Source organism: Crocodylus siamensis, chromosome 3 (assembly GCF_052110815.1).
Source record: "Crocodylus siamensis isolate JL-2025a chromosome 3, ASM5211081v1, whole genome shotgun sequence".
Lineage (NCBI taxonomy): Eukaryota > Metazoa > Chordata > Crocodylia > Crocodylidae > Crocodylus > Crocodylus siamensis.
The window spans coordinates 187,774,112-187,786,903 of record NC_143397.1 but is presented as its reverse complement, the minus strand read 5'-3'; the positions used below and the strand labels follow the sequence as shown (position 1 = coordinate 187,786,903).

The 12,792-nt window shown below is 39.1% G+C and overlaps 1 protein-coding gene across 6 annotated transcripts in view; it reads left to right on the top strand.

Annotated features, from left to right (window-relative positions):
• Positions 1 to 12,792, top strand: part of RB1CC1 (RB1 inducible coiled-coil 1) — a 152,233-nt gene that overhangs the window by 116,729 nt on the left and 22,712 nt on the right. For all 6 annotated transcript variants that reach the window (XM_090039959.1, XM_090039957.1, XM_090039956.1 and 3 more), the window contains 4 exons: positions 5,260 to 5,419; positions 8,519 to 8,627; positions 8,738 to 8,978; positions 10,776 to 10,827. In XM_090039959.1, the coding sequence (XP_089896085.1) occupies positions 5,260 to 5,419; positions 8,519 to 8,627; positions 8,738 to 8,978; positions 10,776 to 10,827 (562 nt within the window). The remainder of the gene's footprint in view (positions 1 to 5,259; positions 5,420 to 8,518; positions 8,628 to 8,737; positions 8,979 to 10,775; positions 10,828 to 12,792) is intronic.

Genomic DNA, 12,792 nt, shown 5'->3' with positions numbered 1-12,792 from the left:
AAGAAGTCGCTTTCAGGGTCAGACCAATGGTCCAGCTAGTCCAGTATCCGGTCTCTGATAGTAGTAGAAGTGGATGTTTTAGATTAGATTAACTGTATTTTTGTGATAACACTTTTCCATGTTTAAACTAAATTTTTAGAAAATGATACTGTGTGTGCATGTGAGCGCACATGCACAGACATACCCACACCTAGATGTATACTGAACAAACCCAGTCAATATTTGTTCTAGTTACCTTAGTACATGCTCCAACCACGAGAGTGGCTGTTGCAGGTTCCGACTGACTTTATTTTATGTAATGGTATGATATTTATGAAATTAAAAACTTATGCCTACTTTTTTCCCTAATAGGAGTTGCCAGATGCCCTTTAAATTTATTGTTCTACTTTTTTCCTGGGATTAATCCATCCAAGAAAAAAGAGGACTTGCATTTACTTTTTGAAATGTACTTTCTGATTGCAGAATTTGACCTCTGGTTCTCTGAAAGTTAAGAATTCAGTCAGAGTTTGAGTTTCTGTAATTTCCTGTTTTCCCTGTATTGTACTAAGTTTGTTCCTGATGGGGATAAAAAAAGTGGCTTTTGCATAGCATGTGCCTATTGGCTGCCTGGCTAGCTAGCTAAATGTTGTATTCTATATGAATAATAGTCTCAGCTGTGTGGAGACATTGGTAAGGACTGCAGTTCAGTTTGAATTGAGCTTTTTCACTGGAATTAATCATTTAATTTCTGTTAGGTATGAAGAACGCAAATGAACTTTCCCAAATATAATAGTTCTTTTCCTTGAAATAAAAATTATTTTTTTCTGAAAACGTGCAGGTAAGGAAGTTGACTACTTAGAAATTAACATTAATTCATATGGATGTTTCCAAATGTATAATGTTGATGACTCCCTTCAGTGCAAATCACCGATCATATCTTTAGTTTCTATCCTTTCTTTCCCTAGAAACTCTACTCCTTTGCATTCTTTAAAGAATACAGATCTAACGAGAGAATTTTAAATATGAAGGACGGTGGTGAAAGTTTTTTAAAATGCATATTACAAATAAACTTTTTTCCTTTAAGATTTTTTTTACTTAATTATTCATAGGAAGTAGGATCTAACATAAATAGAAGTGTAAGGTCCCTGCCAGGTTACATTATATGGCGTGATTGATATGTTAATTGTGCCATACATGGCTGAACAGGAGGCATGTTGCTAATGTATGGCTCCGTAAAATGGCAAAACAGCCACAAAGTTACTCCATACAAAATGGCACTAGTTATGGCCAAGGGGCTCCAAGCTCCTGCCAGAAACCTTGCAACCTTTGCATCCAGCAGGTTAAAGTACCTTTGCTTTTAAAGTTCCATTTTTAATATGTCTGATAGTATCTGCTGTAGGCCCCATTCTCAGGTCTGGAACCAGCCCTGTGGCTCCCTAGGGCTAAGGCTGACAATCAACTTGTTGTTGGCCCTGGCCTGGACAGCCCCACATACAGCCCTGTTGCATGATTGGGATGTAAATTCTATGCCCCATCCTAAACTTTCTGCATCCTGCTGTGTAGTGCTTGGGGTAGAGGATAAAACGTCTCAGATCTCAATTACAACATTATTTTACCATCTGTCAGTGGCCTGACTCCAAAGGTGCGCCCCACCCTCTTCCTATATAACTAGTTTCTCTGTTCCTTTTCTAACTGCCCCATTTGGTTGTCTGGGCCACAGCAACAAAGGAGTTTTTAAAGAACATAGGAAAATATGATTGTAAAACCATTATCTGTAGGCCTGCAGAGGATGTACGCAACTACACTTAATTGACTTTTTTCCAATTAGATATTCACATTTAATAATTAAAGTTCTCCTCTGCTGGAATTCTCTTCAAAAGGTCTGTTTCTTAACTATCCAGTGAGCTTTAGAATCTTTTAATTTCCTTCCACAGAAAGTGCAGAAAGCCATTGGTTCCAGCTTACCCTTTTGGCATATTCTCATGGTTTAAATTTCATGAGAACTGGTCTTTATAGGAGATGCATTGACTGTTACTATCAGGTATCCAAACTGCTTTGTCAAATGGCTGTCATTTTAACCTTTTAATGTTCCTATACAGTAGGAAGTATTATGGGTCAACCAAGAAGAATCATTCGAAATTTTGTGTGTGTGTGTATGTGTGTATGTGTATATTAGCCTCAGGCTGAAAAAAATCAAGCTTGTATAGGTTATGTAACAGTCTCTGAACATTTGCAAGTTCATTATAATTGTAGAACAGTAAAAATATTCAGATATCATGGAGCCAAGGAAAATTAAATAAGTGGGCAATCATGGGCAATGATGCAGTGGGTCAGCAAGAAATTGAAACAAAAATAGTGATTTGGAACAGAAATCAACCGTGTTTAGAACAAAAACATTAGTGTGATAATAGGTAATATCCATCTGTTTGTGTACTGTAGAACATGTCTACTAATCTTTGACAAAAGAATGTTATAAACAGAGTAGGAATGTGGCTGGTTATTTCGTAATGTGTCTAAATAGAATATTTTGAAAATCCTACTTCTAAACAAAAACTAAAAAAGAAATGTCTCATGTGCTGACAGCCTACAACAGGCAGAATGTAGAACTCTTCCTGTGTAAAGATAAACTTCACTGAGGTTGTCACTCGTGAGTCTCTCTGCCTTTTTGTGTTAGGTGTGTGGATCTTCATTTTGAAATACTTTTTTTCCTAAGGTTGGTAGTAGTTAACATGGAAGCTTAAATCAAATCTGAATAGTGTACTTATCCTCAAAACACTTGGAGTCTTTCAGACTGACTTTTGACCATATCAGTGAAGAAACTTCCCCCAGGAGTTGCCTCATTTCCATTTCCCTGTCTGCCAGTTAGATCTCAGTTTTTAATAAATTGGAATTTAAGTTGGCACCTAAACACTTTTTTAGTGGCAATTCGGGGCTTACTGCAGCCTGTTTAAGCCTCTTTTTATGCCTGGCTGCTTGTTTTGACATCTGATTTTTGTGCTTCAAAGTTTTATTTTTCAGCATAGTGGGTGCATCTACACATTCATTGAAGCGCCTTTGCTACTGTGCATTAAGTTTAGTACTTCTAACATGAGGTACTTGATAAAGGTGCAGTAGCTGCCCCAATGCACAGAAGCAAAGCTAACAATTTTTGTGATACTTAATGTGCAGTTGACTAATTCTACTGTGCATTAGCACATTAACATGGTTTTTGCCATGATGAGCTAATGCACAGTAGAGCAGTCACTGCACATTAAGGTGTCTTATATAGATGTGCCCACTGTCAGCTTTTGAGTAGTATATTATTTAAACACTTCTTAGTGACAAAGTTTGAAGCTTATTTTTTATGTCTGTCTTTTAGTGCTTAGTATATCGCATTTCATGACTTCAAACCATGTCTGCATGATGGAACAATGACAGTAATGGCTAAACTTATTCACTGCATTACCTTGTGTGGAGTAAGAACTGAGCAGTGTTTTCCCACACATCTTGCCTAACACACTGAAGGAAAGAACTTGAAGATATCCCGAGATGCTTCTGAAAGCAAGGCAGTAAGCCCAACCATAATGTATTTTTTTGAAGGCTAGACTCTTAAAACCAAAGCCTGAGGTGGCCAAAAATCAGTAATTCACATTTGAATTTCACAACCCCAGCTTCCCTCTGTTTTTCAGAGAGAATTGCATCGCTCAGTTGATTAGCACCCTGGAAAATTAAACTTACAAATGTTACAGTCCTTAATATGCTGAAATCTACCTATACCTGAAACTGATGGTAATGTGCTTTGCCTTTACTAATGAGGCAAAGACACTAAGGGTGAAGTTAAAACAGGTTCAGGAAGGACTAGGCTGCCCTCCGGTATAGAAGTTGTATTGACATTGTAATGAGAGCCAGTATTTAACATAACTTGCTCTGGTGTATAGCAGACAACAAGGGACAGCTCATCCTGTGCTATGTATGCTGGTTCATGTGACTGTACTTGTATGATGATACAGCCTATGAAACCTTGTGGAAATGAGTGTTACTGCATGTTAGACAACCTCCATGACTTTCTAGCTCATGGATGTTTTTTTCTGCTATCTTCAGTTAGAAAGAAACTTTTAGGCACATCCCATCCAAATTGCAGACGCAAATGCATCCAACTAGGATGTAGAGCTCTGTATAGAACGACAATGCCCAAGGACCTTGGGATCTCTTTAGTTCTTGGGTTTTTTTTTGTTTAATCTTTCAGGTTTTGGTTCCATATTTTACTAATTCCTTAGGCCATAGTCATATAAAACTATCATATCAGTTATTATAGTTCTCGTTGTGGTGGGAAGTCTGTTTTTAAGGTATGTCCATAGCCCTTATGTCCAGAATGTCTTAAAATACCAACCTCTGGAGCATTTAAATTGAAAAAGAAATACAGAGAAGCCATGTTGTCTTCTCTAAATGTTACTGGTTTATAGTAGTCTTGGAATATCACTATTCATAGTATATGACCCCCTCAAAAAGAATGCTGATTCAAGGCCTCAACGTTGCGGGACAGGAAATAATTTTATTTTCTGGTTGGGGTTTCAAAATGTCAGCAACTCAAAGATTTTTTTTTTTTTGTATTTATGTGAGGTTGTGCTGATAGTGTTGTATATCAGTTCTCTGCTGTATGTGTGTAAATGTGGGCATGCATTTTAATGTTGCTTATTAGGTATTAATTTATCTTCTGCATTGTCATAGTAGTACTTTTTCCACTTTAAACTACCTTTTCACAATGTCAAAATCTTGTGCAAATGTTCTTAAGAAGAAGTGGTGACTCATACTAATTTTTCATTTGATTATTTCTCGAAATTTTCACCAATACTCTCAGATTTCAGTTGATGGAACTTTTTTCTTGGGTTTTAATTTTATTATCCCTCAGTATGTGTTTTGGTGTTTAAAGAAGCTATTTAATTGGCTTCTTTTGGAAATTCTTACTTCCTATGCCATTTCAGAGTTGTGTGGAAGGTTGTAAGGTACTCATTCAAGTGGTTGACACTTTAGGCTTATGAGCAAGATAAGTCTTAAGCTTGAAGCCAAGGGAGTTGTTGAAAACAGGATGTCCATGAATGAGAATTGTCAGGTAGGTAGTAAAAGAAGTTTAAAAGTAGTAGAATTAAAGGTATGTAATACTTTAGTTGAAACAACGTTTATTAGCTATTTCCAATTGGGGTGCACAGAAAAAATAGTCTGCTTTTCTTAGTTTATTTCTATGATGCATTTCTTACGAGTTTCTGTAATGACTACTTAAATTCTCAATGTCTTCTTTTTAAGTCCTCTTCAATTATCTTCTGAATCATCAAGCTTAGTTGCTAAACTTCAAGAAGAACTGAAAGAAGAGAAAATGAAATTTTTAGAGCAACTTGAAGAGCAAGAGAAAAGGAAGAATGAAGAAATGCAAAACATTAGAACCTCTTTAACTGCAGAACAGCAGGTAAAGCAGACATTTTTGATTCTTTTGTGGTCAGAATATTTAAGATTCTGTGTTTTGTTTTGTTTTTTATTTAAGATTTAAAACGTTTGTCATATAATCTAAATCTCATGTACGTAGTCATCTGGACAGTGTGCTACTATCTTCAGAAGGTCAAGCATCAGGATTGGATATGACTTCTGTGGCCATTAAACTTTGACTTGGGTAAAAAGCACCTCAGCTTAACCTTGTAGATGTAGGAATGTGTAGGTTGGCCATATTTCCTTTTCTCTTTCTTATAAGCTTGTTACCATAACACTTCTCAAACCAACGATGCTTAACTGAGCTCCCACAGGAGATTGATTACATGACTATTCCGGAAAAATGGTGTGTGATTAATCAGATGAAATTCAGCAATGACAGGTGTGAAGTCCTGCACTTAAGACAGAATACTCAAGCACAAATACAGATTGGAATCACTGGGTAGGCTGCAGTACTGCAGAGAAGAACCCAGGAATTTATAGTAGATTATAAACTGAATATGAACCAAAAGCATGTTCTCGTTACAAAAAACAAACAATAAAGGCTAGCAGTAGACTGGGTTGTATCAATAGGAGTGTTATTTACAAACCAAGGGAAATGATTCTTCTGCTCTATTCAGTACTGGTGAGGCATCACCTGGAGTTCCATGTCTATTTTTGGGCCCCACAGTTCAAGAAAGATTTGGATATTTTGGAAAGAGTACAGCACTGAGCAGCAAACATGATTAGAGATGAGCAAGATTTATGAAGGAAGACTGAAAGAAGTAGGGTTATTAGTCTGGAGAAGAGAAGACTGAGGGGGTAAAACAGTCTGCAAGTGCACAAAAGGTAATTTAGAGAAAGGATGGAGATGGGCTATAGAGGACAGGACTAGAAACAAGGCCTCAGGCTGTGGCAGAGGACATTTAGGTTGGAGAATAGGAGGTACTTTCTGACTATGAGGGTGGTCAAGTATTAGAACAGGCTACCTGGAGAAGTTGTGGACTTTCCATCCCTGGACACTTTCAAGAGCCGGGTAGATGGATACTTGGCTGGTATTATTTAGTCAGGGATAACTCTGCCTTGAGGAAGGAGCTGGTTTAGATGTCCTTATGTGGTCCTTTCCAGTCCTACTTTTCTGTGCTCCTGTTTTTCTGATTAATCGTAAGGTACAGTATCTCTAAGCAACATTAAACTGTTTCCAATCCCAGCTAATTCAGATAATCACTTACGTACTCTTGGCTGGGGCAAAAGCTGACCTTTAGGTTCAAATCAAACTTTCTACTATGTATTTCATTGTAGATTTATGTTTTTAAAAATGCCCACACCTTCTAAGCATCCATCCTTTGTTTGTAGGTTCAATATACTAAATACATACCGAATCATACTCAGAAGCAGGGGTGGGCAATTATTTTGGGCAGAGGGCCGCTTACCAAGTTTTGGCAAGCTTTTGAGGGCCTCATGGGTAGTCCCACCCCTTGACAGGAGCCCTGCCTCCTGATCACCATCTTGTAACCAGAAGTCCCTCCCCTTGCCCCCGGAAGTACTCCTTTCAGCAAAGGGTATTGCCATCTTGGAACCAGAAAAATACCAAATTATATTCTAAAAATCTACAGCATTCATTAATTTGATTTCAAAAAATATTTTGTCCTGATTTACATGCATTTGTGTAGTGTGCATAGAGGTGATTGCACAATAGCTTAATGAAGTCTTATTCTTTTATGTTGTGGTGGGTGGGTATAGATTTGTGGGGGGCTGTGTGTGGGAGTGAATATGTGGGGTGTGGGTGGGTATGGGGCTTGTGTATGACAGTGCAAGGCAGGGTGTTGGTGCACTCACGCAGACTCTCTCCCTGAGCCTAGATGCACGCTTACCAGCGCAATCCCAAGCTCCATGGTCTGGCAATGTAGCCGGGAGCCACGTGGTGCTAGAGCAGGGCTGGGGAAAGAGAGCAGGGAACTAGCTGGGTGTGAGGTGGGTCTGGGCTGTTCAAGACTGCCAAGGCTTCCTCTGGGTCGGACTGTGCCTGGCTCCTGTTTGCTTTCACATGAAGCCAATAGGTAATAAATATTAATTTATTACATTTTTAGGGGCCTTGCAGGCTGAATAGAATGGCCTGGCGGCCGGATTTTGCCCACCCCTGCTCAGAAGGATAGGCTGTACATATATCCAACAGTTCTTCCTTTCCCCAAAGATACTTGGAAAAGATTCATGAACAGTTGGAAAATGTTCATAAATGTGTATCCATTTGCAAGAGTGTACATAGGCTGTGAGCATAGTGGAGAATGTAGATTCCTCTTCCTTGTTGTGTGTCTCTTTTTTTTTAATTGCATCCTTCAGAACACGTGGTAATTAGTGTAAGATTTTTCTCACCTTAATGCAGGGGTGGTCAGTCTCTGGCCTGCTGGCTCAGTGCAGCTCATGGAGCCATTGTCTGGACTATAGGATGGGAAGTTTGGCAGTGGGGGGAGAAGTGGCTATCAGTCACCCTCCCCTGCCGAATTCCGAAACCCTAAGCCCTGTACATCCAGTTGAGGCCAGGCTGTGTGTCCATCCCAAGCATCTGGACTGGGGCTGGGCCAGGCCATACCTCCTTTCTCCGACCCCTGGGGTTGGTCTGGTGGTGGGCCACACGCCTTCTTCATGAATGCAAACCACATACCTTTTCCCCAAAGAAGTGGGCCATGCCCCCTCTCCCTCCCCCCTCCCCCCCAGTTTTGGAATGAGCCATGCCCCCTTACGCCCTGCAGGGCTAAGCCAAGGCCCTTTACAGCTGGGCCACTCCACTGCCCTCTGCAGAGCTGGGTTGAGGCTGGCCATGCTCCCTTTTCCCCCTTCTCCTCTGTGCAATAATATTTTATTAACAAAAACACCACCTTCAAATAAACAAACAGTTCTTGCCCAAAAGTCTTCATAATCAAACTCAAAGCAAACAGCATTTTATGGAACAAATATAGTTCAGAAGGAAAAAGTGCATTTATATCTATTTCCTTGTCTGTTACTTTAGTTTGGACTGTATTGCAGGCTGTTGTCTATCTTGCATGTTTTGTCTTCATTTACGTTGTCCTACTTGTAAGTTCTGTAATACTAGTTGTCTTTTCAGACCAATTTTAACACAGTTCTGACGAGAGAAAAAATGAAAAAGGAAAATATAATAAATGATCTTAGTGACAAGTTAAAAATGCTAACCCAACAGCAAGAAAGGGATAAAGGTAAGCAAAATACCTTATCAAAATATATTGGCTATCTTTTAAAAAAACCAATACAGAACTTTTTAAGCATTTATTTTTAATAAAAATTTTCATTTGCTTCTGTAATCTAGATTTGATTGAAACACTTTCTGAAGATCGGGCTCGTTTACTTGAAGAAAAGAAAAAACTTGAAGAAGAAGTTACTAAACTGAGAAGCAGTAACTTCATTCCATCAGCATATCTACCTGCAGGATCAGAAACTTGTGGAGCCTGTGCATCTGATCTTGCATCTGAAACGGACAGATTGGCTTCTGAGATTATAGCTGAAGGAAAAATGGATTCCACCATGGAAACTAGTATGATGGCTGTGCAGTAAGTATCTAAGAAGCAATATAGCCATTCTGTTAGTAGTACAGTCAAATGTTTTAATGTACAAATGAGTGTTTAAATTGCATTTTAGTAGTCAAAACTTCTTTCCTTAAGGACCTGCTCGCTTATTTTCCCAGGTATTGAGGTCAGGCTGACTGGTCTATAATTTCCTGGATCTTCCCTTGCTTTCTTAAAAACGGGCACTATATTTGCCCTTCTCCAGTCCTAAAGGACCTCATTCAACCTCCCCGAGTGCTCAGAAGATAGCCAGGTCCTTCAGTAGTCTACTAGAATTCATCACATTTGGCCATGCTGTCTTAGAAAAACTAGATGCTGTCAAGTAATCCTCAACCTGTTGACTGTTTCCTCTACCTTTCCTGTCAACTGCATTTGTCATCTGGTCTGGTAGCTGCCCCTGTTTATGAAGAGAGAAGTAAAAAAAGCTTTAAATACTTCAGTCTTCTCTACATAATGTTCTAGCCTGTTGTTCATAATATTCTTTACATCTTTTATCCTACTGCAGGCTGCTGTTGTGTGTCTCGTTAAAATTTGGCTAGAAAGAGAACTTTTAAGTACAGTTTTTCATGCAACTTTATTTGGCTCGGGCTAGATGAAAGATTACATACAGCCTGCAAGCTGGATCTGGTGGCATTTTTTGGTGGGGACCTCCATGCCATGCTGTAGTCAGGTGCCCTGGGCTTTGGTGGAAGCAGAGTTCTTCTTACACCATGCCACAGTCAGATGCCTAGGCTTCAACAGAAGGGAGTGTTCTCTGCACTACACCACATTTGGGTGATGTGAGCGAAGGAAGGCTCTCCAATAGAGCAGGAGTAGGCAGTAAGGATAGAAGCAGTGGAGATGTTTGGGTCCTAGTACCCACACACTTTAAACCTCATCTGGGTCATTCAGGCTTCCTACCAGAAATGTTGCCAATCTCCGGGTATCTATAGCATGACTTAAATAGGAATGATCCTGTCGTGAGCAGTGGAGGGGGCTGGATTAGATGACCTCGTACAGTCCCTTCTGGCCCTACTTTTCTGTGGTTCCAACTCATTTGCAATTCATTGAAGAAGTGCATTCATCAAATAAAGTTTCAGTATTTATTCATTTACATAACTGCTTATTTTTACTTTTAACTCTCTGTCCTTGTTTAAATATTGTAGTTTTATCAGTTCTCTGTCAAAGAGTATCTTACCAGTATATTAGAAATTCTGCAGTATTGTTGCACAGAATGGATTATGGGGTGTAATTTTATCCTTGAGCCTGGACTTGCTGGCTGTTTTTTATAGTCTGTCTGTCTCCTGTCAGTCTGGCAAACCAAGTTAAAGAAGTTTTTCTCCAATACTTTGTCCTAAACACATTTTCTGTATTATTTACTTTGAATTTAAGTAAGTACTTAACCGTTGATCATTATTTTTATATGCAGCTCTTGTAAAAATAATTTCAAATGTGTTCTTCAAGTGAAAAAAAAAACAAGTTTTTTAAACTAATAATTCAAAGGAGCTTGGTTCTCCAAGCATAACTAAATAAATAATTTCAACACAATTTTTATTCTAAAGCCTTGTAATGTACTTGTCATATGATTGCCTTTGTAACCTTAAAGTGGTACAGGCTCTTTTTGGATAAATGACTATTACAAATTTGCATTGTAAGAAAGAAATGAAATACTCTATTCCAAAGTTTGGCTCAATTTTAATGAAAAATTTACAAATGAGTTCATTCAAAAGCATCTATCTTATCGTATACATTGTATTTTCTTGTTTCTCTCTGGGATCTTAATGGTTTTTCTTTTTATCTTAGTGAAAACATCCATATATCTGAAGAAAAACAGAGGATAATGTTGCTAGAAAGAGTAAGTCAATTATCTTTTTATTAAATTTAAAATGTAATTGTTTCTTTAAAGCTCTCAGTGGTGGCAAATGACAGAACAAGGAGTAGTGGTCTCAAGTTGTGGGAAGGGAAGTTTACATTAGATATTAGGAGAAACTTTTTCATCAGGGAGTAGTAAAGCACTGAAACAGGTTACCTAGAGAGGTGGTGGAATCTCCATCCTTGGAGGTTTTTAAGACCCAGCTAGACAAAATGCTGCATGGATGATATAGTTGGGGATGGTCCTACTTTGTACAAGGGGTTGGGATGAGCTTCTGAGACTCCTTCCTATCCTAATTTTCTATGATTTTTGTACTTAACTTCACAAATGCAGCATTGATTTTATGGTGTTGCTGATTATTTTGGTGTAGTTCAATATTTATAAAAGATAAATGTGTTTTTTCAGGGAACAGTGGCACAGACTTTCATTGACACTAAACTCATTTAAGATTGCCCTACCTACTGGGTAAAGAGCTTTACTGTGTACATAAAGTTAATGTATTCTCAAGCTAAATGTCATTTTAAACTTCACAGTGTGTAAAGTGGCTTTAGAATCATGGAGCTGAAAGGGACCTTGATGGTCTTCTAGTCCAGCCCACAGTACAAATACAGGATGCAAAATGTAGAATTAGGCCCAGGATTTCCATTCCAAGTAATGGTAACCTTGGCAGGTTTGCTGGTTCCTTGAATATTTCTATATAGAAAAATAATAAATGAACAGCAGATGAAATCTTAATCTCTTTGAGAATAGTGCAGCTTTTACAGAGAGATGCAACCAAATAATTTGAACAGGTAATCAGACACTAAATAGATTTAGTATAACTGACCACACTTCACTTTTCTTTTCTCTCATACTAATCCAAGACCTGTTTTATGTGGGTTTTTTTGTTTTGTCTTTTCAAAGCAAGGACATTTTAAAAAAGGGGTCAAAATCTGAGAGTCATTTGAAACCCTTAAAGTTTCTTATCTGAAACTATATAAAAATATATTGCTTTCTTTTTTAAGTAGTGTAAGAGTAGTGTTGTAACTGTGATGATCCAGAACTTCTGCAACAGGCAAAGATTTATTTGGGTGTTAACTTTTATTAGACCAACTGTATTCTTGGGATAGAGTTAGACAAGCTTTTGATTGCAAGACGTTCTTCAGGTCCAAGTAAAAGCTAGCACAGCATACTCACAGCAGTTGGTCCAGTAAAGTATATCACCCTAATGAATCCTTGCCTCTTGCATTGTACTACCATAGATCAGTTTAATTCTAGTTATGTGTTAACCCTTATGTGATAGTGTCTTTCTATGGTAGAACTATAGATACTTTAATTTATGGTTTACGTATGTAATTGTTTTTTTTCTTTGTGCTTTTGTATTTTAAGTGCGGTGTCATAGACCAGAATATCACTTTGCAAGCCAGGAAACTAGAGGTTTTCACAAATGTTAGATGTGTGTAACATTTAAAACTAGGGGTGCACCGGTAGATTTTTGGGGGCCAATACTGATACCCGATTACTTAAGTAGGCACATCGGCCGATACCAATCCAATTTCAGATACAGGGGCCTCCAGCTGGTAAGTCCATGTGGTAGAAGAGGAGGGAAGGGGCATGGGGGAGAGGGGCAGATCAATGCTTCCTGTGGTGAGAGGGGAGGGGCAGGGGCCAGGCGCTGCTTAGCAGGGGCGGGCATGGGATGGAGCCATGGATTGTGATTTGGGTGGGGGGGCACATATGGGTGGAGGCAGGGCATTGAGCCGGGCAGCTGGCGTCACTGGGAGTAGAGCTGTGGTGAAATCTGGGGTGGATGTGGCCCCCTCCAGCACTGCCAGCACTCGCTCTGAGCCCAGCCCCTGGCAAGAAGAGCCCCACACAGCTCTGGCTCCAGCCCACAGCTACAATCCACCTGTCCCACCCCGCGCAAATATGGGGGCACGCACCCCCCCCCACTGTGCCCTTCCAGGA